The following is a 27515-nucleotide window of genomic DNA, read 5'->3' as shown; positions in this document are numbered from 1 at the left end:
TCCTGTCACAGACTGGAGCTTGCAAAGACTCACACTTCTTTCTTTCTTTCTTTCTTTCTTTCTTTCTTTCTTTCTTTCTTTCTTTCTTTCTTTCTTTCTTTCTTTCTTTCTTTCTTTCTTTCTTTCTTTCTTTCTTTGCGGGCATTCATCTCTTTATCTCAATCCATAGGGACCCACTGATCATTTTACACTTGTTGTTTAGTCGAAACCTTAAACTAAATTGGTGAAAGCCCTTGGTGTGTGTGTGTGTGTGCTCCTCTGAGGCACATTCAGTGTGTATCTCAGATTTCTAATATATATGAGCTGTAATTGCTGTGCTATTGTGATGTACAGACAGAACACACAGACATGCACATGCTCTCATACTTCATCCTTTCCCACCATGTTTCTTTTTGTGTGCATTGCCCCACGGTGCAAAACATAAATCGCACAGGTAAGACTAGACCTTGTTTTGGGGGATTTTTTTCCCCCTCCCAGTGGGGTTACACCACACCTCTCTTCGGCAGATTATTTTCACCCCACCGGCCCCACCTGCCCACCATTACAGCCTGTTTTATCACCAGCTGCTTGCATCTGTACCTGTTGGTAGCGATTACAGCTTTAACCATTCTTCTGCTTTTCCCTCCATTGTTTATCCTCATTATCTACCTCTCCATCTCTACATCTCCTCCATTTGCTTCCTCTTCTTGCCCTCCTCCTCCAGGCATGGAGTGTTTAGTGTACTTCAAAGGGGGTGATTATCACAGTGCTTTTCAAGGGGGCTGACACTACATGTGGGTGAGTCTTTTACATGCACGTCTGTGAGAAAGCATACAGATGTATGTTTGGGCATGTTAGATTTAAAAGTGGTTTGTCTGATCTAGACAAGGTAGTAAAAGTATTTTGCTAAAGTTTGCATTAAACAGTGCTGTTTAAGGACCCTAAAAGTGCCCGCAAAAGGAGTGTTTATATGTATTTATTAATAAAATATAAAACACAAAATTTAAAAAATGCTTTTTAGTGCCTGGTGGGAGCATTTAGTGTAAATTAAAAGCATCTTGGGAGGCTGTGAAACACTCCTTCCTGCAGTCCTTCATACTCACAAGCCTTTGTTAACATTTTGCTGTCCTCTGATATTTTAATCTGGGTATGTGTCTAATATAAATATAAATCACAGCTTCCAGTCTATAGCATTACCTGGCTTTGCCTAATTTGTCAAACTGTCTAAACATGTTCTGGTCAAAGATAAACTAAACACATGTTGCACAGGGGGATCAGCAGTAGCAGGATGTAACTGCCCAAACAGAAACCCAATACACAAATTACAATTTCATCTAATAGTTAAACATATTTGTTGAAACTATCTACACTTAACTGCTACTTCAGCATAATTGAGAGAAAAAGTTAATTAAAAAAAAAAAAAAACGCTCATGGTAAAGCACATTTACAGCCTGGTGTTCCCAGTCTGCAGTGGTCAGTATCTATCAAAAGTGGTTCATGGACAGAACAATGGTGGACTGGCAACAGGGTCGTTGATGCACGTGTGGAGCAAAGGCTCCAATCTAGCAGACAAGCTCAGATTTCCAAAAACGTTAATGCTGGTTCTCATAGAGGGGTGTCTGAGCACCCAGTGCATCGCAGTTTGTTGCATATGGGGCTGCATAAACCAGTCAGAGTGCCCATGCTGACCCCTCTCACCCACCCGTCACCTTACGTGGGGGACACCTGGTACCAGGATGCACTATGGGAAGAAGGCAAGCCAGCAGTGGAAGCGTGATGAATTGGGCAATGTTCTGCCCTGAAACCTTGGTTCCTGCCATCCATGTGGATGTCACGTACCGCCTACCTAAGCTTTGTTGAAGACCATATTCCCTGATGATTGCGGCCTCTTTCAAAATGGTTGAGGAATAGTTTGAGGAGCAAAACAACAAGTTTGAGGTGTTCACTTGTCTTCCAAATTACCCAGATCTCAGTGCAATCAAGCTTCTGTGGGATGTGCCTGACAAACAATTCCAATCTATGGAGGCCCCACCTGCCAACTTAGGGGACTTAAATAATCTGCAAACATTTTAGTGCCAGACACCACAGCACACCTTCTGGGGTCTAGTGGAGTCCATGCCTTGATGGGTCAGGGCTGTTTTGGCAGAAAAAGGAGGACCAACACAATATTAGGAAGGTGTTATCCTTGATCAGTGTACGTTGGGTGACTGGATTAAGGGGCGTGCTTCCTTTGATTGGCAAGTTTCCCAAGACAGAGTGCTGTAGGCCCCACCTCACCACTGCTGTTGGAGCTATTTGGGGCATTTTAAATGACATAATTTATAATTGATATTTCAATAAGGAGAGATGATTTGGAAGAATTGAACATGATTTATTGAGATACAGAATTCAACTAAGCTATTTGTCGAGTCAATTCTGATGACCCATCATAGCAGAACAGAAACTCAGCAATGATAAGACCCCGCCAGAGGCTAGATGCTGGTGGTGGTGAAGATGAAGATGAAGATGGAGGATTGGATTGAGCTCAGAGTGACCAGGGTGAGGCGAAGTTGGGGAGAAGATGGTCTGCATGAATAAGAGTCTGAAAGGAAGAACGACAGAACAGCAAAGAACATGGAGTGGAGGCTGATTGTCTTGGAAAAGGCGGGCAAAAAAACTAACTGGACTTGAGCAATGATGTCAGCACTTAATTTGGCAATGTGTTGAAGTAGAAGTCATGCAAAGAATAGACCTGCAGCCTGAACACCCAAGAAAGCAGGCAGATGAGTGACTACAGAGCGTCCTTGCTGAACTTAAGCATAAGCTCCATGTCTTGTTGTGAAATACAGACAGTTTGGAGCTTTAGTTTTGGTGAATTGAATTTTAGTCTGTTACCTGGCACTAATTACCAGATGTGTGTGTCTGAATTTTGCACCACAGAATGTTTGGGGTACAAATCTAGTGGCCAGTTAACAGCAGGTCTCTGGTTCTTGAAGACAGGTGACTTTGAAGATGTTTCACCTCTCATCCAAGAGGCTTCTTCAGTTCTAAAACCAAATGATGGGCCCCAGTGGGGGTTGTGCCCTTGGAGATGGTTGTTGAACCACTATGGTTCATGTGCATCATCACAGCTCATCTCAGCTTTTTCCAATATGTTCTCATGGGCAGCACGGTGGCGTGGTGATTAGCACTGCTGCCTCACTGTTAGAATAACATCTAGAAGGCCTGGGTTTGATTCTACCTTAGCCTGGGTCTCTCTCTCTCTCTCTGTGGAGTTTGCCCCCGTGTCTGCGTGGGTTTTCTCTGGGTGCTATGGTTTCCTCCCACAGTCCAAAGACATGCACTTACTGGGGTTAGGTTAATTGGCTACTCTAAATTGCCCATAGGTGTGGATGGTTGTCTGTCTCTCTGTGTTGGTCCTGTGACAGGCTGGCGACCTGTACAGTGTATACCCTGCCTCTCGCCCTGTGACAGCTGGGATAGGCTCCTGCGACCCCGAACAGGATAAGCAGAAAAGAATGGATGGATGTTCTCAGTAAATTCTTGTCTACCTTGAACACTGACATCTCTCAAGTTAAAACATCAACTTTCTTTGTCTGCTCTGCCAGTCCGTCCTTTTGTAGCTCTCCCTGGCTTATCAGTGTGTAACTTATGACTGATTTCCACCTAAACACACACTTCGTCTGCGTCATTGATCACACTGTGTCCAGCGTCCCTCTTTGTCTGCGTTCTTGTCCGGCCAGCAGCTTGCAATTTATTTTGGCTCGGACGCGAGTCTCTTCTTTTGTCTCTGTCTGTGTCAACTGCAAATTTTTCACGCTTTATATTTCCATCGGGTGACATCACAACGCCGGCGAGAAGCTGCCTGCTTCTGGCTGTTTGAACCCCGTTTATTCGTGCTGCGCCAACAAAAAGCAGCAGGCTGCCCACCAGCAAATCCAACTCAAAGTGTGTCTGCGTCTGTGCTGAAAGGATGCAGGTATAAATCAGACTGACTATCAGTATTTCTACATGACTCATAAAACAAGATCATAATTAATCATTTCCTCAAGCCAAGAGTTAGGCGTTTAAATGGGTGGAGAAAACTTTGCAAGCTCGGGGAATCCCAGTTTGACTTTTGTGATTGACAGGAGTGGTGATCTCATGTCTCTGTGCTTAATTTATTTTTCTGTGGTCCTTTTTTATTTTCTTTTTTCTTTTCAGGTTAATTTAAAACATCTTCTATCAATTTGAAAAATTAGTTTCTTCTGTTACTATGCAAGACCTCTTAAATGGTTGCTGACCCTACATGCCCTTTAAAAGTGACTCTATACTCAGTAGTTTGGTTCTATTTTTATGCACGGTCTTGCTATCAGAGTGGATTTAAAGCTGGACCGAGGAGCAGGCAAGAGAGAAAGCGGACCCAGACCGGAAGCTCATGTTCTGACGATGTGGATTGTGTCTTGGACCGGGGTCTGAAATACCAATAGAGGCGTCAGGTTGGGGGTCTAAGCTTGAAGCATAAATAGCAGGAGGGAGAAGATCATGTGACTCCCTGTGAGGTCACACTGGGATCAGTGTCAGCGCAGCAGTATTTCTATCCACGTGGGAAATGCAGTAATTGCATTTGGTGTTTGTGTTTCATGTTTAGAGGGAACCAGCTTGTAGTTTCCGGAGATGAAAAGCTAAAATGTAGTAATGTGTGAAAATTGCCTAATTACCACAGTCCCAGATTGTATTCCCTGCTGGCTCTTTGTCATACTGTGACCAGCTACACCCCTGATTTTGTGATGGACAGAGAAAAATTATTTAATAACCCTGACATGGCTGAAATACCAGCCTCAGGACCTGAGGAGCTACATCCCAAATCCCTGTGAGTGGTATTAGCAGGGACACGCTGCTTAGCTCCTGATGTGTCTGCATGCCCGTTCTCGCCCCGCTTCATTTTGCTCCTAAAAAAATATAGATGAGGAAAAAACAAAACAAAAACAGGGCAGCATGTGAGGGGGAGCCAGCAAGGCCGTGCAGGCAGAGTCTTAATCCTGTCTAACAGCAATGTTTCTGCTCATTATTACAGGAAGGAGAGAGGGGGGGTGTGTGTGTGTGTGTGCAAGAAGTGGTGGAAACAGAGCATTTTTTTTCAAGTATTACACAGTGTTTACTTTACTGCTGCTGTGCAATGCACAATATAAAGCTTTACACATCTAGTCTAGTCCAGTCTAGTGCTTTGTGTTAGGTCAATTTATCCAATATTTAAAGCATTAAGGTCCAGCTTTATACATGCTAATGCAAAAATAGAGAAGCTGGCATGTACAACATCCATCCATCCTCTACCTCTTATCTGAGTCACAGGGGCAACACTCTAAGCAGAGGCACCCAGACCTCTAGTTCATGCAGGGTGAATACCGAGGCATTTCCAAGCCAGTTGAGTGACATAATCTCTCCATCATATCCTGGATCTACATCCTTCTATTTGGGCATAAATCTCATTTACACTTAATTTATGATACCTTGGCTGTGTCTGTTTGCATAGGCATTTGCCTGTGGCTTTCAGCCATTGTAAACAAGCTCCCAAATTTCCAACTGCACCCTGTTCGACCTATGTGTCGTCAAATGCTGATTAGTTGACCAGAACGAGGAAGGGAGTGACCACCAGGAAAAGGAGAAGCAGGAAAAAACATCAAAAATCAAAAGTTTGAAAAGAGGCAGTGGCTGCAATGGACACTTTCAAGTTTCACTTCAGCTCTTTGTATTTAGTACCTCAACTGGCTCCTTTCAGTGTGGAGGAGTATCAGCTCTGCTCTGATGACCTACTGAGTGACCGAGCTCCTCACCCCTAAGATCGGGTGAGGAATTTCTGCTGCTTGGATTTACAATCTTGTATTTTCAGTCACTATCAACAGCTCATGGCCATAGATGAGGGTAGGAATGTAGATTGACCAGTAAACTAACAGCTTTACTGTAGAACCTGCACCAATCCATCTGTCAAGCTTTCTCTCTCTTTTTTTTTTTTTACTTTGTATTAAAACTTTATTACTACTTGTAACTAAGGATTTGAAGGTTAGTAAAAGGTGTAATAAACAGTACCAGTACTGCACCTGAGAATGCACTGTACTTCCATTGCTGTGTTGATAGTTTCACTTTTGTTCATATTCTTGTATTCACAGCTAAAACTACTTTCAATTAACTTTTCATCAGCGCTAATATTTATCGTAAAATAAATAAATTATAAATTCTTGTTAATAAATATGTTGCATTCTTGCATTAATTTGTCTTTTAAGATGTTACTTTACTGTTCGGAGCCTCTTGTAATCTGAACTTTTTGGGGCATTTTCAGATACATAAATAATAATAAGATAAATATTCAGTTGCACGCGCTGTCTCTCTGCTGTCGGTGAGTCTTTTGTTTCATGCTGGGGTCTGAGGTGTTTCGGTGTACATCTGACGTTCCTCTTTGTGATGCAGAGACGTCAGGAGTGAATGTGCGTACAGGTGAGCCAAGCTTCATATTTGGAAGGTTTCTAAACCTGTGGAATTGTTTTGGCCCTGCTAGTTTCATATTTTTTGGCTCAGTAGCTCAAGTGAAATGTTGCTGCATGTTTTTCCTCTATTATGCCATTAAGGTGATTGTGTAGTATAGGGTAATTTTTCATCACAACACATTCTTTCAAGAAATTTTCTAGCTTATATGTCCCACCCAGTTTCTTGCTGAGTTGGGAAAAAAAAAAATTGTATTTTGGAGGGCATTTTTCCAGTCCTCAGTGAAGCAGAGAGATGCAGCACCTGGTAGGAGCTTAGTTCTATTTGACTGCACCAAGCAAACCACACAGGGCAGCAGGGCTGCATTCAGAGGTTAACACTAAATTGTTTCACAACATTAATGCAGTCTTGGTTTGGGTAATAAAATGCAGAATTATTCCCATTATGTTGTTTACATGAAATCAGTAAAGGAAAGCTCATGATTATATTAATGCCAGCTGTTTGTTAAAGGACCGTGTCTGTGGTGTTTCTTTAAGATTTAACCCTTTAGCAACAGAACACTTGTGCTTTACCTTTCTCTTAACTGAGTTATGTAGATTTAGATTTTGTACCAAGCAGTAAACCCCAGTGGATGGAAAATGAAGCCAATGTTAGTTAAATGGCCACCTGAAGCTGGCGCCAAAAGCGAGTGATAGACCCTCAAATGAAAATGATCAAATTTACAGCCAATGTTAATATGCGTACAGCCCAGAAGCAAATAAAAAGGGTGTGTGTTTAGGGCTGCCTTGATTAGACAGGTACTCTCTGCACCTGGACCCAGATAAGTGGCAAAAATGGATGGATGGATGGATGGAATTATAAATAAACTATTAAAATAGCCTTTTTATGGAAAGTATTTTTTTCTTGATTTGGGGCCAATTTGGGGTTCAGTATCTTGCCCGAGGTTGCGTCGGCATGCGAACTGAAGGAGTCGGGAGCGCTGAACTGAAGGAGTCGGGATCGCCGAACTGAAGGAGTCGGGATCGCCGAACTGAAGGAGTCGGGATCGCTGAACTGAAGGAGTCGGGATCGCTCCACCGACATTCCGTTTGATAGATGACCCGCTCTACCGCCTGAGCCAAAGCCTTCCCGTGGCTATAAAAGTGATTTTGGTCTCTATGGATGATTTTCCACTTCACAATAACTGCATGAGGAGAAATTTTTCAATAATCATTGTGAAAAGAAAAACTTTGCAGCCACCAAAGAGGCTCTGTTTGGAACTATTAGATCAAAATTAATACATGACAGACTTCCTTTTGTGGACTGGAAACATCCTGCGCTTCTATAAACGGTGAACGTGCTGTCAAAGTGGAACTTCCTCTCTCTCTCTTTTGGAAGTGGTTTACTTAATTTGCAGCTGATGTCCTGCTTGAGTCCATCTTAGCGTCACAAATATCCGCTGTCTGTTTTAGGTGACCTGTCTCGAGCTGGGTGGCCCAGCGGCGGGGAACACACACACATACAGTAATACACGTGAGCTTGCAGACAAGTACACAAAGCTCTAAACACATTTAGCCACATGCATGCATACATGGATGCGTACCCGAGTGCATGCACACTGAGACATTTGTCTCTTGTACGTATATTCTCATGCTTGAGTGCTTATACACAGACTGCGGTCTTCAGACATGACACGAACACACACGCCCTCACAAACACAGCATGGAAATAAACAGTTGTAAACGAGGAACGCTGGAGGCCCAAACACAGCTGGCCAGTCTCCTGTGGTGGATGTCAGGGTCACAGATGGTGATGGAAAGAGGCAGAGGGAGGATGTAATGACGAAGGGGAGTAAGAAGAGAAAAGGAGAAAAGACAATGTGGGGTAGAGTAAGACAAAACCTGAGAGCTGTGCCGATAAAGAGAAGTGAGGGGAGAGAGATGAGAAAAAAAAGATTTTCTGCTCCACCCCCCTTTTCTTTCTTGCCCTTTGCCGTTCCTTCATTTGCAGAGCAGCCTTCAACTCCTCTTCTTTTCCCTGTGAAATCATTCCTCGGCTTTTGGTTCAGCTTCAGCTCCTCCAAATACGTCTTTCATCATTCTCGCTGTCACTCAGTGTGTCCCGTCAGGTTTTGTTGTTAGAAATTGACAGCAGCGCACCTTTAAGTAATCAGTGCAAAGACAGTTGATTGGCAGCTGCTGGAGTGAACTTTGCATTCCCATTTGTTCTTACTCTGTGTTGGTGAGCTGACTGACAGTGTGGATTAAACAGATTCCTGAAAAGGGTTAGTTTGAGGACTTAAGGTGGTTTGATAGTCTATAGTTTAAAACTGGAGTCATAATTACCCAGTTTAGCATTTTAGCTTTCTTAAGCTCCGTATTTTAGCTTTACTTTTAAATTCCAGTCTTGCCTTCTAATTTTTTTTGATCACTTTGGGTGAATATGAACATGAACGGGTGCACAGGCTTCTTGAATGAGCTACACGGCTAAACATATCAGTAGTGCGTCTTTCACACTCTGTTAATATCTGGATTTTGCTTCCATTGGAAAATTTTATAATCTGCATTCAATCCATGGACTAAGGGCTCTGCAGTTATCATGGGTATTTATCGGTTCCAGTTTCACTCCTCAGTGACACAAATATGACACTATAACTCACACTGAGAAGTCTTCTTCATTGTTAACTTCTGCAGCTCTTTGCCATCTCGTGCATGTTCAGTTGGTCTTCGTTTAAGCGGCATTCATTGTTCAGCCCCTGCTGAGTTTGATGGAATTCACCGGCCTCCAAGCTGCTTTCTACTGTTTGTTAGTATTGGTTTCACACAAACCAGGAGAAAACAGAAAGGCAGGCTCAGAGTACAGATTATATGCACAAGGTATCCTTAACGCATTGGCTGCAGCACTTCTCAGCACTGAGAGATGATGGAGTTAGTCATATGCGTGTGTCATTCAAGAATGTTTGGTTAGGGAGGGACTCGGATTAGAACTGCTACTCCTCCACATCAAAAGGCTTCAGCTAAGGTGGTTTGGGTGTCTGATTAAGAAGCCTTCTGGGCACTTCCTGGGCGAGATGTTCTGGGCATGTCCTACCAGATGAATGTACAAGCCACCTGTGACCAGTCTCACTTTATCCATCATGGCACAGAGGACAAAGTGTCTGCAGTGCCCATGTATCTGACACTTGTTTTAGTGCATTTAAGAAGTTTACTATTTAATTTTTTTTTTTTGCTCATACTTATGCAAAGTGACTGTTACCTTAATATGAACTGCTTAAGAGGCTCTTTGTTCACTTTATAGTCTCATGCTCACACATTTGAGTTGACACTAATCAAACCACCCCATCATGTTAAAGGTGAGGAATTCTAAAACAACACAAAGCACGCAAAGCTGTGTCTCCCTTTTTCAAAAAACAAACAAGCTACCGTGTTTTATCACGTTTTCTTAACCCTATAGCTTGAGAAGCAGCGATGTATACCATGCTAGACTCAACTTCCCTCTGGATAACATCAGTAGGCTCTACAGTATAGGAATGAACAGGCAAGTCCAGACATCAGCTCCTACCCATAAGATTCCCCTCTCAGGAGCATGAAGACCATGAGAGTAAAGATCATCAGTTAGACAGTAAAGTATGTAAGTAAACAGCAGAGATTAATGAGGCAAAGATGAAGCTGAAAGATGTATAGCTGGTTAATGCAAACACCAGAGTAGAAGAGGGGATGATTTGTGTAAACATAACTGTTGGATCCAAGCAGATGATCACAAACCAGTAAATGTACCCAAATTACAAGCACCAGGCTTTTGTCTGGAGTGAGCTGCTTGTACATTGTGCCAAAAGTTGGATCTGACAGTAGACCAGTTGGGAAGTTCTAGATTTAACATGACCACTACTAAAGCTTACATTAAAGGATACACTTCTGCTGCATTTGGCTCAACAAATGAAGGCAACCATGTATTTAATTGGAAAAGTAGTGTGTTGAACAACCTCTTAAGTAATGCAAGCATTGCACCTACGGCAGCTGATCCATTGTTTATTATGCAATGAACACATCTGGCACATTTACTTTCATTGCAAGAGCCCATATACTGTAAAACATTTTGCACCAGGTGTTTTCCATACATGGACTTTACTTGGGCAGTCCATCCAATTATATTTGGCCTCTGATTATTTATTGTTATTTTTTTATCCATCTAAGAGAACGATGCCACCAGTGACTGATTTACTATTTGACAAACTCAGGTGTTTTCAGTCGTATTGCCATGATGAGTGCATGAAGTCAAGCAGCTAGCACGCAGTCTGCCTCTAGAAATATTTGTCAAAGAAGACCTCACTGAATTTGAACATGGTGCTGTAACGGTGGTGTTGCCACCATTGCAACAAGTCACTTTGTGAAATTTCTTCCCTCCAAGATATTCCACGATCAGCAAGTAGAATTATTGCAAAGTGGAAGCATTTAGGAACTACAGCAACTCAGTCGTGAAGTGTCAGACAACGTAAACTTACAGAGCAGGGTTGCCGAGTGCTGAGGTTCATAGTGCATAAAAGTCGCCAGTGATCTGCTGACTCAATAACTGCAGAGTTCCAGACCTCCTCCTTGCATTAACATCAGTACAAAAACTGTGTGCCAGGAGCTTCAGGGCGTGTGTTTCTATGGCTGGGCAGCTCCTGTAAGTTTAATGCATAGGTAGGTGTGCCAGTACTTCTGAACATACCGGCTGGCCCCGGCCCTTCTCATCTAATGTTTCCCTTTTGTCTGGTTTACTGACCCAGTTGCTGTTGTAACAGTGTCCTCATTACCAACTGTGTTTTTCACCCTGCAGTTGGATGTAGTCCAACTTTACAATCCTAGACTGAAGTTTTTCTTCTGTCCTGGAGATTTTTGAGCTATAGTAAAAAGGCCAGACCAGAAACTGCAACAGATGGAAAACTGGTTTATGTGCCGTTACACCAGGTTCACCTGGACTGCGTAGATGAATGAGGACTATGAGCTGCAGCCCAATACGGTGGAATTAGAGTTCATCCTGAAGGATTATTAGGGACCTCACTGGAGAGGCAGCTGATCTTCCTGTGCAGTATTTGGCAAATGAAATATGTGCAGAATTTGCAGAGAAGAACCAGTGTTATTGAATAATTTCTTTAAGAAAGCCTGTGCTCAGCAAAAGATGCTGCACATTTAGGTGCCCTCACGTGCCACAGAGTCTAAATCTGTGGCAATCACTGGGATTTGTTGCATATCTGTTTAAGTGACCTAGTATCTTGATACTAGGTTACCACAAAGATTAGCTAAGAATATGTATATTTGTGTTGCTAGCAAGTAGTAGTCTTTTCTTTTTCTCTTTTTTTTTATGTTGTACAACACCAGAAAGTGCTCAGCACACCTTCAACACGCACAGACTCAGATTATGTGTCAGGCAAAGAGATGATCAAGTAGCATTCCTATTGTGAGGGCAGGGTTTCAGCTTCTTACTTTTTCCATGAGATATACTTATACTGTAGTCCTGTGTGTGTGTGTGTGTGTGTGTGTGTGTTGTTCTATCTTTGTGAAGATCAGTTTAGACTTAAAGTGAGGCCAACATGGGTGTTCAGTCATGTTTAAATGTCTCCCTTGACATTCATGTTGGTAGTTTAGTGTAACGCGCTCACATGTTCACGTTTCTATTGACAGTAATTCTTCACTGTGTGCACGTGACTGTTTTGTCTCTCTGTAGTCATCATTACATCACTCAGCTTCTGTTCTGTGGTCCCCCCCCCCCCCCCCCCCCCCCGCTGATCAGCAGCTTAGCATCTGTTTGCAAATCTCATCCCTCATTTTAACTCTGGGTGTGGACAGAAGGAATTGGACAAGGACCAATGCCCAACCACATCTCCGCCCTGCTCAGGTGGAACGACAGGAAAGAGAGGATCCCGAGGGCAAAAAAGAATCTGAATCAACCCTCTTTGATCGGATAATATGTGAGGGAGGACTCAGGCTTAACAAAAGGAGGATAACAGACCAAAATAAAAATTTGAAATCTGAGATAAAAGTATGCACAGATTACCACCAGCTTAAGTCTTAATTCTCTCCCGTACTTTTTTCTGTTCTTTTGTGCTTCTTTTGAGTGCTTAAACCTAACTGAAATGCATACTGTACATTTCCCTTTGTTTTTTGGGGGGTTTTTTTGGTTCTTTTAAGGATTTCATGTGAGTACCAATAATGTTCCAAATCACTTGTTGTGCTTCTATTTTTAGCTTCTTGTCTCTTTAGCCTCTTTGCCAAAAGTTTAATCTGAGCTCCCACCCTCTTTTTTGGTCTCCCTCCATTTCTATCCCACTCTCCCCTTTTTTGCTCCCTTGTTTCCCTCTCTATTGCCCTCCTTCTGTCATTGTGATTAGAGGAATTGAGGAGATCAGAGGGAATAAAGCATGACCAGCACTAATGACCCCCTCCCCCTTCTGTCTTTCTCTCTCCCTGCTCTGCGCCAAGCTCACTTTCTTCTTGTTGTGTGTTTTCCCCCCACTTTTCTTTCCCTACAATCCCAGTGCAGCGGTAGTAGTTGTAGCAGGTGTAGTCGGTCGGTCTGTCTTTCTCTGTAAGAAATTTTAAAGTTGTCAGTCATATTAGATCTTGAATCCAGTCACATATTATACATAAAAACACAAATAGGCTCTGGGTGTGAAAAGAGACCAGTGCAAAACTGACTTAAACCTGCATTTTTTTAAATGGCCAGCAGGGAGTGACTCCTCAGGTTGAAAAAAAAAAAAGTTAATTGTATTGTCCTACAAGAAATGACTCTAGTTCTCACTTCATTTATGCCCCCAGTTAACACCTTTCTGGTGAGTTTATGGCCTCAATCACTAGTTTATATTCATATTAAATACGCATGCAAAGCATCCTAAAGCAGTGGATGTTTTAGGGTGGGGCTAGCTTGTGACCATCAAGCAGCTACTCTATGAGCGTGTCCTCAATTTCTCAATCTGATCCACCCCTTGCTTGCTACATCCAGTTTGAAAGAGCTAAGAGGGCCAAAATGTTGAAATGTTGGGTCCATCTTTTTATACAGTCTATGCACCTAGTGTTTAAAGTGAATATGATACACGGTCTCACTTTTTTGAGACCCAGTTTGCAACAAGCTTAATTTAGGCTTTTAAGGCCTCATCCACACAGGCCTTGAGACCAATCAGTGACTGCCGCTGAGAGAGATGTATATTCCACTTTTGGTTGGCAAGTAGTTGCTGGAGGTTGCAGGCAGTCACTACGTGAAACTGATTGCAAATAAAAATATGATGATGTGCCAAAAACATCCCTTGGTCACCTGTAGTTTGCATGGAAAACACCAACTTGTCAGCAAATATTTGCCAACTACTTGCAGAGGGGTATGAGACTGAAAGGGGCAGCGCAAACTGTAAATGTAAATTTCCTTCAAAGTAAAAGTTGTGCCTTTTGAAATGATTTTGGCTGCATTTCAAGCTTCAGCACTGCTCTGCTCTGTCAGTGCAGCCAAGTTGGCGCTATCCATGCAAACTACGGGCAACTGCAGTAATCTGCTAGCAACCTCATCCACCTCTATCTTCTTCACTTCCATCAGATCTCAGCTGACATATTTCTGTCCATCTTTCCTCTCCATGAGCACTTTTTCATCCACTTATCATAGTGCAATGCCTGCCAAGTTGGACTTTAGAGAGAGGTTAAGATAGTTGTTTCAAATTGGTCATTTTGTCCTAAGTTTACGCAGAAAATGATCAAGACTGTTAATTATGTGCACAAATGTATCTGTCATGCAGCAGGTGACACAAGTTTAGATTCATGCATTACCAATAAACTCATCCATACTCCATCACTCACATATTTCAGCTCACCAACTGATCCATCAGCAGGAATGGATGCATTTAGTTTTCTAAAGTTTAAAGAGCCTCATGTAGTGTATGAACTTATGCCACTCATACGTCAGCTTATAAAGGCTCTCTCTCTCTCTCTGTGTGCGGCCTGTAAACTCCAGAAGCACCGTGTGATGTTTCGTAGATATCCCTGGAATGCCACCCACTGAACCAAAGGTTAATCTGCAGTTCACTTGGAGTTTATGAGCTGCAAAAGAAGCATGGGTGATGTTCAGGTCTACGATGATTGGGCAGTCTCTGTCCCCTGAGTGCGATGATGCATTGTTGTTAAAAAGCTGCAGAAAAAAGCAAACAAGTTGACCTTCATTTAAGATTTATTTTGTTTTTAACCCTCTGAGGTCTAAATCATCATGTAAAAACCCAAAAAAAGGCAAAACTTACTTTTCTGGGAAGCATGTGAAGTAATTTTTGATGTGTGTAAGTTAAAATTAACATTGTCTGGTAATTACCAGCACTTGGGACAATAACTTAATAGAAAGTAAAGTTACAGATTCTGATCGCCCAGAGTTAGAGTAAGGGTTGAAGTTGGGGTCATCACAGACAATCACTTAGAAGTCAAAGAGTTAAGGTTTAGGTTTAAAAATGAAATCTGATGTGATATATCTGGAGATATATCAGCTTAAAGTCCAAATTCAAATATTTTTTCATCAATAAGTAGCAGATATAATAACATGAAAGTGTATGAATGAAGAGTTGAAGTTACAACTCTGCAGAAAGTAAATCTGCATCTCAAAGTCTTGAGTCTCAAGATCAGTGTTTTTAAGGAGTGTTAATGCATTACGGTACATATAAAAGATGTTCTGGAACTTAAAGTGGGCCTAGTCTGCGTTTTCTTATTGTCTGTCATGTTTGTACTGTACCAGTAGTGGCTGTTCATATTAAATGTGGTCAAAGTTACAGATATTTACAAGTAAACCCTGTGACCTCAAAGCTGAGGCTTCAGGCTGCTCTAAATGCTCCATTTCAGACAGCTTTTAGTAATCTCAGGCAAACAGCTCTGGCTATGAAAGCACACCAGCCATTCAAACATTTTGTTGTTGAGGGGCAGCCAATCAGAGGAAAGCTGGCTCAAAAGAGAGGAGCTAAAAGAGCTTATTTCAGAGAGAGAAACAAGGATTATTTTGAATACTGAATCATGCAAAGCCACTCTAGTAAATGCTAAATGGACTAGTTCTTATATAGCGCTTTTCTGCTCTATCTGAGCACTCAAAGTGCTTATACAGCATTTTTGCATTCACCCATTCATACAAGCACTTCCATATGGAACTAAGCGAAGTGCTTTTATTGCCTAACATTTACACACATTCATACTCCAACGCTTGTGTCAGAGAGCAACTTGGGGTTCAGTATCTTGCCCAAGGATACCTTGGCACGTGGCCCGGAGCAGCCAGGAATCAACCCGCCAACCTTAGTCAGTAGGTGACCTGCTCTGCCTCCTGAGCTACAGCCACCCCACTCTAGTACAGTTCAAGATTTCAGAAATTTACACAAGTGTCCCTTTAAGGTGAGATTGTTTTTTCAACTGCTGCTCAAAAAAAAAAAAAAAAATTCAATAACTTTGTTTATTGTATGTTTAAGTGAGAAACTCTGCAGGTTACCAGAGGAGTGTTTTAGAGCTTTAGTAGCAGAACGTCATGCAAACTAAACCTCTTGAGTGCACATTAATGAGTAAACACCCGCTCATTTGGAAGGAGCCAGGACACACATCAGACAGCATTACTGTGTGAACTCTATGTGGGTCTGCTGCTTCTCTCAGTGGCTCAGTTGTGCTGACATGTGCCTCTTGCTGCTGCTGTTTCAGAACCATGAACAGCGCTTTTAGTTGTGTGTATGGAGTGTGTGCACTATGGTTTGGGCCATCTTTACCATAATCTGACTTTGTGAGCTCACTAGCTGATACCATTACTGCCTAATAAACATAATAATAATGCTAATTTCATGCCAAAAGTTGTATAAAAAAAAACTCCCAATTCAGCTTGAGATCAGGAAGCTTTAAGAGCCAAGCCTTTAACATGCATCTGATTACCAATCAGTACTGTCAGGATCATAAATCATGTTGTGTGATGTCTTCATTTAAGCAAATAACAAAGGTGGATTATGCAGATTATCTTCATCCTCGAAGCTTTAATTTATCTGCTAATACAGGCTCTGTATTTATCAAACATGAAGCCTCATTCCACGTTGAGAGCAAACAGGTCACAGTAACATTATGATGGAGCGCTGCAGAGCAAACAGCTTCTCTGGAGCTCCTCTGGCCATCACTGGCTCTGCTTTCTTGGTTCAGTTTTGAACTTTGGCTGATCTTCTAGCATGTGCAACACAATCATTATTTATACCATAGAGAGCCTGATAGCACATGTTTGGAGGATACATAGAAAAATTCATGCACTTTATCAGTAAGCACCCAGAATCAGCTCTGACTGGATTTGATCCTTTTCTAAATCCACTTTCAATCCTTTTGCTTCTTTAAAATTGCTGTAAATCTGTCAATGTCTGGCTGCTGCAACAATGGCAAATATTGCCCCCATGACTCATTGTGTTGTTACCTCAGATGAAGGCCTGCGGTTGATTGTATTTTCATGAAGGTGTTTGAAGTGGTGTTCCTGCTCTTTTGCAGCAACATGTTATACTTCAGGCTCATACTTTCATACCGCACAATCCCACTCCCAGTTAGGTGGTGAAAGCAACTTATCCACTTTTGATAAACACCTCCATGTCTGATCTTGATCAGCCATGTATTTTCAAAGAACTTCTTTCTAATCTCTCGCTCTTTATTTTCTGCAGGGTGTCAAGTTTGATGAGCCATGTGATGGATTGGACTGCAGTAGAGGGTGCAGGTGCATCCCAGAGAAAGGCAGCAGGGTGAGTCTTCTGTTCTAGTTTTCAAACAGCTCCAAAGCAATTGCATATATTTTTATTTCAAAATAAGACTTTCCTGCAAATCACCATTTGAGAAACCTCTGAGACACTGTCATCTGTGTCCTCGTCTATAGAGTTCAAGGAAAATGCTTTCATTTCATGTCCTCTTCACTTGTGATATTTGTCAAAAAAGCACTTGTCATGGATTGGCCTCCCCAGACCTCAGACCTCCACAGTATTGAAGCAGTGTGGGATTATCTTGATCGAGAACAGAACAAAAGGCAGCCAACATCCAAAGAAGAGCTTTGAATGTCCTTTGAATGACCATTCCTGAAGACTCACTTAAATAAATGAGAAGAAAGAGAGTTCAGGCAGCTTTCATAAGCATGTGAAACATGTGCTAACATGTGTCAGATGTTAAAACAGCTTAAAGTGTCACAGTGAATCACTCGTTGACCATCAGTGATCTAGAGTTATCATAGTGATGATAATCAGCAGGTTTAATTTTGTTATTTGGCAGCATTGCACGCGCACAAAATAGTGTTTAGTTTTCTGATAAATGCACTTATCTCCTTTGAGGTTTCTGTTAATTAGGCTTTTAATCTAAGGAAACAAGTGCATTACTTTTATTTATTTGATTACAGAATAATTACCCGAGGGCTTCAGTTTTAGTTCTTATCGCTCTCCATTTTACAGCTACATACATTAATGCCCACAAACATTATAACTGTTTGACTCTTATAAAAGCAGTGTCTCTATTAGGCTGTGTAATGCATGTTCCAACAGTCCTCATCTATAACTGTTACTGTGGTTTCTCCAGAAGAGGAATCAACTGATGAACACAAAACAGCACGTGGCTTCAGGCGAGGAACTCATTTTCTTGTCACTGCTACCATGAAATTAACAATAACATCCAAACAAAGGCTGGCAGAAAATGAGGGGATCTGCTCACTGATGAGCGCCGATGACACATTCACACAGCAGATACCACCTGTCATCTGTTTGCACCTTTAGTACTGAGTAAAAGAGCAGCTGACTCCTCTGATTTATGGCTGGAATTTATTGAGGAGAGTTTGAAATGTCAGTGTCATCCTGTTGGCTTATTATAAATTATTACACATTGAAAAGGCTTTAAAAATGTTTCAGCATCATCAGGTCAGAGAGGCGAGTGCTGCTAACATGGAAGTGGACGAGTTTCTCTTTAAAGCAACAGAAGCAGGTTCTCCTATTAATGCTTTAATGCTCCTATTAGCTTTATTGATGAAATATCAGTAATAATGTTAAGTATTGCTTTTTAATCAGATTCAAAATACATACATAAATATAGATATAAATCAGTATTTAAAAAAAAAAACATACAGAGGAGGCTGTGTGCAGATCAAACGGCGTAGAGAACTCCAAGAGCAGTCAGAAATCTGCAACTTTGTGGCCTGGGAGACAAAAGCATCCATCCATCCATCCATCCATCCATCCATCCATCCATCTATCCATCCATCCATCTATCCATCCATTTTCTTCCGCTTATCTGGGGCCGGGTCGCGGGGACAGCAGCCTAAGCAGGGAAGCCCATACCTCCCTCTCCCCAGCCACCTCCACCAGCTCATCCAGGGTGCTCCCAGGCCAGTCAAGAGATATAATCTCTCCAGCGTGTCCTAGGTCTGCCCCGGGACCTCCTCCTGATAGGACAAAACCAGGGGAATAAAATATGCTTAGACTCTTGTAAATCAGTAACTGAAACTCACCTAGATGAAAGTAAAACTGTTATTTTATTCAAAAAAAAAATTTTTTTTATATGCTCCTAAGTCTTTGTCATCCCTGGGTTTTGCCTCTCAGGCTACAAACTGGTAAAAATGATTTAACATATGCTTTTATCTGCAGCCAATATTCCCCAGAAAATAAAGCAGCACTAATCTATTTTTAGTAAAAATAGAGAGGATTTGGCCGCTGCTGCTAATGCAAAATCCTTTTTTTTGGCTGTAAATCAGTGAGTAATAAAGTGACAAAATGCCTCCTATTTTTTTTTTTTGCTCATTTGAAAAATCAAATCCAAGCTTAGACGTCCTGACTAAAACCAGACTAACTGTAAGCTCGGTCTCTTTCAGCTTTTATCCAAACAGCAATTACTGTCTGACACAGCAGCCCTACACTTACTGCCTGCCAACTGTACGCCACTTTAGGTAAATAACATAGTGACGAGTGTCGCCTTACACCCAGGTAAATGGAGGTAAATGATACAGATCAGGTAATGCCACCTACCTGCGCACGGCCCCTCTGACAGGCCTAAATGACACAGCCACTGCTTCTTTAACTGTTACTGTTGGGAGCTGTTTGAGTGGGAAGGTGCTTATTTGTCTCTTTTCAGTTTTACTTTTGTAGTTAGAGCTCAGTGCGCTGAGGCGCGCTAGTAAATTCATTAAGCACTGTATGCATTTAATTATTTATTTATTCAGGTTATCAGATCACACTTCAGAATTTTTGAGGAATTTCTTCAGGTTTCATCTTTGGTCCAGAAAACTGCCTAAAACTAAAACACAGTCTTATAAAGTTGTGTACACCATGTTTTGTTTTTCAAAATTTTCAAAGCTGAAACTATATAAATAATGTCTGATCAGTTGTTTTAAATGTCCTCTGGGCATGTTTTAAATAACCCTTTCACTACCACAGGGGTCACCAGTGACCCTGACCCCTGTGGTAGTGAAAGGGATAACCAGAGCAATAAATTCAAATTCCTCTTTTCTTTTTGGTTTTTGACGCATGCCTAAAGAAGCTCCAAAGAATCGAAATGTTGTGATTTTAATAATATTTTAAGAGTGAATTAATGACAGGGGTTTCTGAGTTGCACATTCTACATATTTTTTTGTAACATAATGTGTGTTTTTGTTCTGGTGCTTCAGACAAAACCTCTGGATGTGCTCACATTGGGCCTTTTTTTTTTTTTTTTTTTTTTTTTTAATCTGAACTCACACAAACTATAAAAGCCAGACTGTTTTGTAATATTTTAAAGCGAGCTTGAGCAGCAGCTCTCCCGGCTTTCTGAAGGTCTTTCAAAGTTTTTCTTTGGACATCGGCTGCTTTTCATTCATTTTCAGTCCAGTCCTTGTACCCAAGCATTTGCAGAGGAATTTTTTTTGTTAGCTAAGCCACTGAACACTGACACTGATTTAATGTTGAACCATAAAAAAGGCACCCAACTCAAGGAATGAACTAATGTCTACACGTAACAGGGAACTTAGCAAAGAACCCATTTTAAATGCTATCTCTTTTGTTACCAGCAGCCTGTCTCGAAAACTCACAACACACATATAATTTGTTCCCATTTCTTTATATATATATATATATAAATGTCAAATATAACACAGTTTGACCGACATAAAATAGCATTTTTGCACCAACTATTGGCTGAAAGTCGTGTTCTTAAGAAATTTAGAGCTGAGACAGGACCTGAGAGATGCCTCCAGCCCTTCACTTGAATCAGTTTTCAGTCTATGTGCACTCACATCACAATCATCCACAGTGACTCTAAAATCAATAGTTTAGCATCAATCATAATCAACATACATCATTTAAACTTTAAAATGAGTCAAGGGACATTAAATATTTAACAGGTTTAAAATCTTTCCTGATATTAAAAGTGAGTGGAAGTTCGGCTATCTTGCATCTGCAGTCTTGCAGCCCCCCACAAAATCTTCCTCAAAACAGCTATAATGCTATTTAACCCTTCGTTAATGGCTTCTTATCACAGCCCTGCCTCTCCAGAGATACAGAAGAGTGAGATATTTCTATAGTCTGTCAAATATCCTCCTCTGATTTTCTCTTGATAAGTTTGCTTTGGACAAGAACCAGTCAGCTGGTGCTGTTAGAATCTCAAGTGGGCGTAAATTGCATTTATCATTCCAGAGCTGCATCTGCTTGAAACTTTGGCAGTTTTTATGAACAAAGTAAAAAAAAAGGATATGCTGATAAGAATCAAAGACAGCTGACGATTGACAGGGTAACAGATAATGTTTCATTATTGTCACGTATGTTTTTGCGCAGATGTTCTCTTGATCCTTTTGGGGGAACTGTTTTTTTTTTTTCATGGCCTCTCAGCAAACATGATCATTTATGAACTGGAACAAATGAGGGAGTTTATCAGGAGTTCATCTCTTAAAGATAAGTCACAGAAAAAGCAGCACGCTCCACTTAAGGCTATAGCGGAGAAAAAGCACAACAAACCCAGTTCAAACGTTGCTCGTAGTGTTCATACTGTGAGTGGAAAAAATAATCGTTTTCAAAGTAAGCATGTATAGGAGTTTAGCTGATGGGCTTCAATCAGCAAAGCTTTTATTGGCTGTGCTCTGTAGCTGTCTTAGTTTGTCCGCAGATGCTGCACATCAGCAGCAGCAGCACCCCAGCTGCACAGTTTCATGCTGCATCTCATTCATAGTACAATTATAAGCTGCTGCGTTCAGTGTCATTTTTGCAAACTAGCTGCGATAACAGCCTGTTACATTTTGTTTCAAAGATGTATTATACTTGTGCCAATAAATATACTGTTTTTTCTCCAAGTTGCTACCAATCAGAAAAACGACAGCTGTTGATGTCTGTGATGTTTAGTTACATCTGTCGGGCCACAGCGAGGGCTACTGTCACATGTCCCTGAGCCAATATTAATGATGGAATTATAGATGGAATAATATCGTTTTGCCATATTTTCTATAAATTTTTAACTTGACAATGTCACACTGTGTCCAGTCTTTGAATATTATAGATGAAGACTCCCTTGCAGCACATTCAGAAATGATTGAACTCCTGACAGAAACTCCTCTAGGTTCAAAAAAACTGTCACAGTCCACACAGCGTTACCGCCACAGGTTAAATCACCACTGAGAAGGCAGATTTCACTGGCAGGGTTTTTCTCCCCTTCGTGATCTGTTTATTTTCAGTTTATGCAGCGGAAACTGTTCAATAAACTCCATCTTTTGGACATCTTTTTGACACATATTTGCAGACAGTGAAGTTAAGATAAAGACTGGAAATATTGGAAAGTCCGGCTGTTCTTGGTTGTGTTGTTGCTTGGCTGTCTTTGTGCACAGCTGGAATTCTTGGTCTGTGTCTTTGGCTGGCTTTTCCCGTGCTGCATCACATTTTGGGAGTTAAATATAAAGACCAATAAGATATCTTATGATTTATATGATTTCCAAAAAAGACTTAAAATTATTGCTTAATCTGGCTCTGTTCAGTGGGAACAAAATGTTCAAAGTAGTGAAACAGATGATAATTGTGCTTAGTTATTTTTGACTTTCTTTTACATTTTTTCCCATTTTTCAGTCGATTTTTGATTAACTTTAAGTATTTTGCTGACTAAATGAGGCCCAATTAAAAGTATCATTTCAGAGCACTTAGTTCTACGTGTGCTTCTACTGTGGTCTGCATTAATACTGCAGCATCCAGAGTGGGCGTGTGTGGGAAGATCCAGATTTGCAGCAGCAAGTTATTAGTAAAATACTATCCTTAAGTGGTGTCTTACTAATCTTCATGTTACCTAGCTATGTGACTTTGCCAAGTTTTGATGGGTTTATGATGCATCTAAAGTATCACAACATCGCCGGCTTCTTATTTTACATAAAACTGAAGTCTAAATGCACAAATTGCTCAAAAAGACTCCTCCAAACATCCAGAAACACGAAGTTTTGACTGATTTTATTCAATAAAATCAGTACGATTATGATTTTTTTCCCCTTTCCAGGACTTTCACTCATGCAAACTAAAACATCTCATGTTGTTTTAAACTGCGAGTGCATTCAGTAAGTCCTTCATGTTAGAGGCAGTGAAAGGCATTTCATCTGTAGACTGCAGAATAAAAATCTCGTTGGTGTATATCGGTTGTTCACCCTTTAAAAAAGAAAAAAAATTTGTGATATTTCCCTTTGTTATTGTTTTTCCCCACAGCAGATTTTCTGGCTCACATTTACCCACAACTTTGCCAACAGCACCTGAGGCCGTTACACTTACTGGAACATTGTGGAGGGCAGAACCAGCATGCCAGAACATAAAAATATAAATCAGAGATGTTTTCTTCAGCAAATAAATGTGGCATGTAGCATCTGGTAATTACATGAAAAAAAAAATAAAAAGGGGGGGGCCTGAAATACCAGTGAGACTCCCACTCCGAGGTGATGCTTGTTAGTTTTAGCTGGGTTTCATTGTAACTGCCAGAGGGCTTCGGTTTTTCTTCCACTTAAAGCCCCGAGGCTTTGAGATAATACAGAGCACACGTGTTTGAAATCTTGTGTTCACATGCTTAGATGGAGTTTTTCATTCTCTGGCTTTAACATCTGTCATATTGGATTTATTAGGACCAAAAACATCCTCTTCAACTGGGTGGACTTTAAGGGTCAAAGGGCGGCGTTAGGGATAACAGGAATGTTTTGTGAGGGCTTTTTAAGTTGCAGGAGGGTAAGAGGAAGGATGTGCTTTATTCAGTTTTGTCAGACCTACATCTGTGCTGATCAGAAACAGAGAACGAGGGCAAAGTTGTCCTGAGTTTGCCTCGTGTCCAGCGGGGTCAGCTCAATGTATTCTGTGTCGTGTTGGAGTGAAGCTCTTCACACATTCAGCAGCTTACTCAGAAATCCGCCCAGCTGGAAACAGTGCTTCAGACAGAAAAGGCAGACAATTAGGTGCTATGAAAGGTGTCTCATTGGTGCTATAAGCAGTTCTAAGCCACCTCCTGTCTGCAGCCAGATGATTTAATTTATTAGAGCACGGTTATTTAGTTTAAACTGGGATTCTTACAAAGAGCCAGTAGTCAGAAATGATGTAGCAAAAGCTGAGATAGTCTTATTTTTGGGATTAAAAAAATGTCACTGTACTCACATTTCGCCACCCCCGCACCCCCAGCCCACTCCAAACCACGGTGATGCCAGGAAAAAACATGTAATAGGACATGTATGTTTGTCAGTGTAAGACAGATTCTGATGGTTTTTGCAGATAATACATAGTGCCAGAAGTTCCCAAGAAGTACTTACCCGGGGCAGATGGGCCCATTTTCCACACTTTTTCTAGAACAATCTTATAAATGTTGTTTGAAACTGTAGAGTAAACAGATCATCAGGTGTGTACAGTTGGTGGATAAGCCCTTTAAATGATGGCCTAGAAATGTTTGGCAGATATAGTATGAGATGGAATAATTTGTCAATGAATGGCTCGTTATCCTTTTATCTCTGGTTATTAACCGCTGATTTCAGTCATTGGTTTGAAGGATGGATGTGATGCAACTTTAAGTGCTGGATTAGTTTGTTCATTTTCATGCTTTAGGCCAGACCTTAAACTACTGTGACTGCAGGTTACATTTCAGCTGCCAGGGTTATAAGTGGTGCTTGTTTGAACCCTCCAGCATGCAAATCTTTAACTTTAAGCTGGATAAAATAATCTTATCCCTCATTGTCTGACAGTGCCGACAGTTTGCAGTGACTGATCCACATTTGAGACTCTGTTCAGGAGAAAAGAAACGGGCCGAGGCACACTGCAGCCAGACAACAAAAAGGGTAGCAGGGATAAAGGATGAATAGAGAGGGAAGTAGACTGTCTACCTCTTCTAAAATAAGATGAAGGTAAAGTGATAGTGGATGTGTGTCTCTGTGAGATGAAATCCCTTGATGGGGCCTCTTGATGAAAGACTTCATCTCTCCATCCCCGAATTCCTTTACTTTAATCCTGAGGCAGGTAGACAGGGAGGGGGGGGGGCAGTCACATAGGGAGAGGGAAAAAAAGAGACATGTTGGCAGCGCTCCTTTTATGTCAACAAGAGGAACAGAAAAAACACATAAGGACACATCGAAGTTAATTCCTAAACAAGAAGGCATGAGGTAGGATTAATTCCAGCAGTATAATATGGTAATTGAATCCTAATATGTTAAATCATCAGTCAGTATTAACTTAAGATTGCAAGGTTACCACAAGTCAGTATCTAAAAATTCAAATGCACAGATATTACCATTTTATTGCTATCGATACTGATACCATTTTATTGTTATCGATATGTTACTATACTATTACTAATTGGTTTGCCTCATCGGCATAGATCTGTTTCCACATTATAACCTCCAGTTTCTTGCCTGTTTAGTACCCAGTTACACAAATTTCAAGGTGATATTACTCAGCTGCAACCACACATAATTACATGGATGTTACTTTGGTAATTAACAGGTAATAACACCCCACTATTACCATATTTTTAGCAAACTGGAATAGAAAGTGCTACCAATGTTAAAATTAAAAATAGTTGTTTCAAGAAGACCGGTCATAAATCCCTTATATTCTTAGAGTTCAAACTAGATAACAAATGCTGTTTGGGTCAGACATGGACCACAGTGTCGTGATAAACCTGACGGATGGCCCACATAACGTGTTCCTGTGGCTGGGCAGAAGCAGCCAGACTCACCCTGAGATAGTGGTCTTAGTCCAGAACAAATGTGGCCCATAGGAGAACTACAGATATGGGCCAACATTTATTGATGTTGTAGAGAAGATGAGAATTTAATACTCCCTATAAATAATCTGAAGAATGTTTTCAACTTGGTATTTTCACTTTTATGGGATAGGACATAAAACAAGGCCATAAGCTGCATCAGACTGTTATTATACCCACACGATGTGGTGTGCATGCTCAGCTGGCTGTATAATGATTTCTTCTCCACTGTTAGATTTGGGAGACAAAATGAGTAGGCCTTGGTATGTGTGAAAGCCTCATGCTAACATGATATTCCATTTTCTGGGACATACCTGGAGCTGGGCTACAAAGGCAGCAGCTTGGGCAAGTTAGTCGAGGACTTCCCCAGCAGTGTTTCCCAGCACCTCATTGGGGGATCCCAAGACTTCCCAGTCCAGTAAGCCATATAATCTCTTCAGGGTTTCCTGGTTCCACCCAGGAGTAGCTTCCAAAGGAAACCATCTAAGAGGCAGACAAAGCCACCTAAGCTGACTCCTTTCAACATCAAGGAGCACTGGCCTTAATCTGGGTGTCTAAGATGAGCCTTGGAGGAAACTCATTTTATCCATAAACTCATTCTTTTGGTCACCACTCAAAGCTCATGAGTTGGTTTTGGAAACAAAAGCTTTGCGTTCTGGTGCAGTTTCATTTTTATCCAGTTCACCAACCCTATCCTCACGCGTGGACAAGGCCCAGATCAAATCCCTTTACACGGGGTTGCATCTCACTCCCAGTTTTGAGGAAGACCTCTTTGGTTTTCCGGCCGAAAACCCTGACCTCAGACCCGGAGGTGCTGACTCTGATCCCAACAGCTTCACACCTCCCCAGTGTGCACTGAACATGGCGGTCTGATAAAGCTTCTGTAGCTTTATCAGAGCTATTACCTCCAACAAGTTGGAATCTCTGTATCCTTCCAGCCAGCTGTGGAGAAGAGTCATTGTATCCGTTTATGGAGCTATTTGCTTATGGAGAGGAGTTTTTCACCCATCGCAAACATGCTCCTGTGCAGTCCTCCAAAATCCCAACTGCACGTTTCTGAATGTGGATGATGCTGTGCGTCAGTTGAACTCTGACTGGTTGATAAGTGGGCCAGAATAGGGAAGGGAGCAACAGCGGAGGAATGAGAGAAGTGTAAAAAAAACATCCAAGATCAAAACATGCAGCTTAAAATGCACAGACAGCGGCTGCAGTGGACACTTAACACACTTAATTCAGCTCTTTGTATGTTAGAACTTCGCTCTTTTGCTGGCTGACCAACAACAGCACAAGCAAGAGTGGTTGTATCACATGTTTTTGACAGTGCCCCCATCTGACAACAAATATTCTCTGCAGGTAGACAGCCAGTTTGTAGCTGTCCATGGACCCCCCCCATTCAAATGAACTGCCGAGCCATAATTTCCCCATAAATCAGGCTGCTCACAGTAGACTCAGCTAAACTATTAAAGCTGCTGATTTTCTGCAGTGAAAAGTCTTGAAATTGCTCTTTAAGAAAAGACAGCAGAGAGAGGGGAACGAGTGGCAGACCATGAAAAATTTGCTAAACACACACACACACACACACACACACACACACACACACACACACACACACACACACACACAAACTCACATAGATGGCACACAGATAATCAGTGTTGGCAGCAAAATGACCCTGAGACAGGCATGAATGATAACTTTGATCTCTGTCACGCTTTTCTGTGTTTCCTTATCTTTCAATATATCTCCAAGCCCTCTCTCTCTCTCTCACTCTCTCTCACTCTCTCTCCATGCTTTTCTATAATGTATTTGTGAGTTTATTAAGCTTGTGTGTGCTTTCCTAAGTGAGCACTTGTTCACAAGTGTAGATTTTAGTGGTATATGCATGCTCAAATCTTAGATATTGTTCTGTATATATGTGTGTGTGTGTGTGTGTGT

General features: G+C 41.4%; 1 protein-coding gene across 2 annotated transcripts in view; it reads left to right on the top strand.

Annotated features, from left to right (window-relative positions):
- Positions 1 to 27515, top strand: part of col4a6 (collagen, type IV, alpha 6) — a 171460-nt gene that overhangs the window by 76388 nt on the left and 67557 nt on the right. For both annotated transcript variants that reach the window (XM_030753182.1, XM_030753181.1), the window contains exon 4: positions 17054 to 17131. In XM_030753182.1, coding sequence (XP_030609042.1) covers positions 17054 to 17131 — 78 coding nt within the window. The remainder of the gene's footprint in view (positions 1 to 17053; positions 17132 to 27515) is intronic.

This window comes from Archocentrus centrarchus, chromosome 18 (genome assembly GCF_007364275.1).
Source record: "Archocentrus centrarchus isolate MPI-CPG fArcCen1 chromosome 18, fArcCen1, whole genome shotgun sequence".
Lineage (NCBI taxonomy): Eukaryota > Metazoa > Chordata > Actinopteri > Cichliformes > Cichlidae > Archocentrus > Archocentrus centrarchus.
The sequence above is the reverse complement of the archived record's forward strand: the minus strand, read 5'-3'. Positions and strand labels throughout refer to the sequence as shown.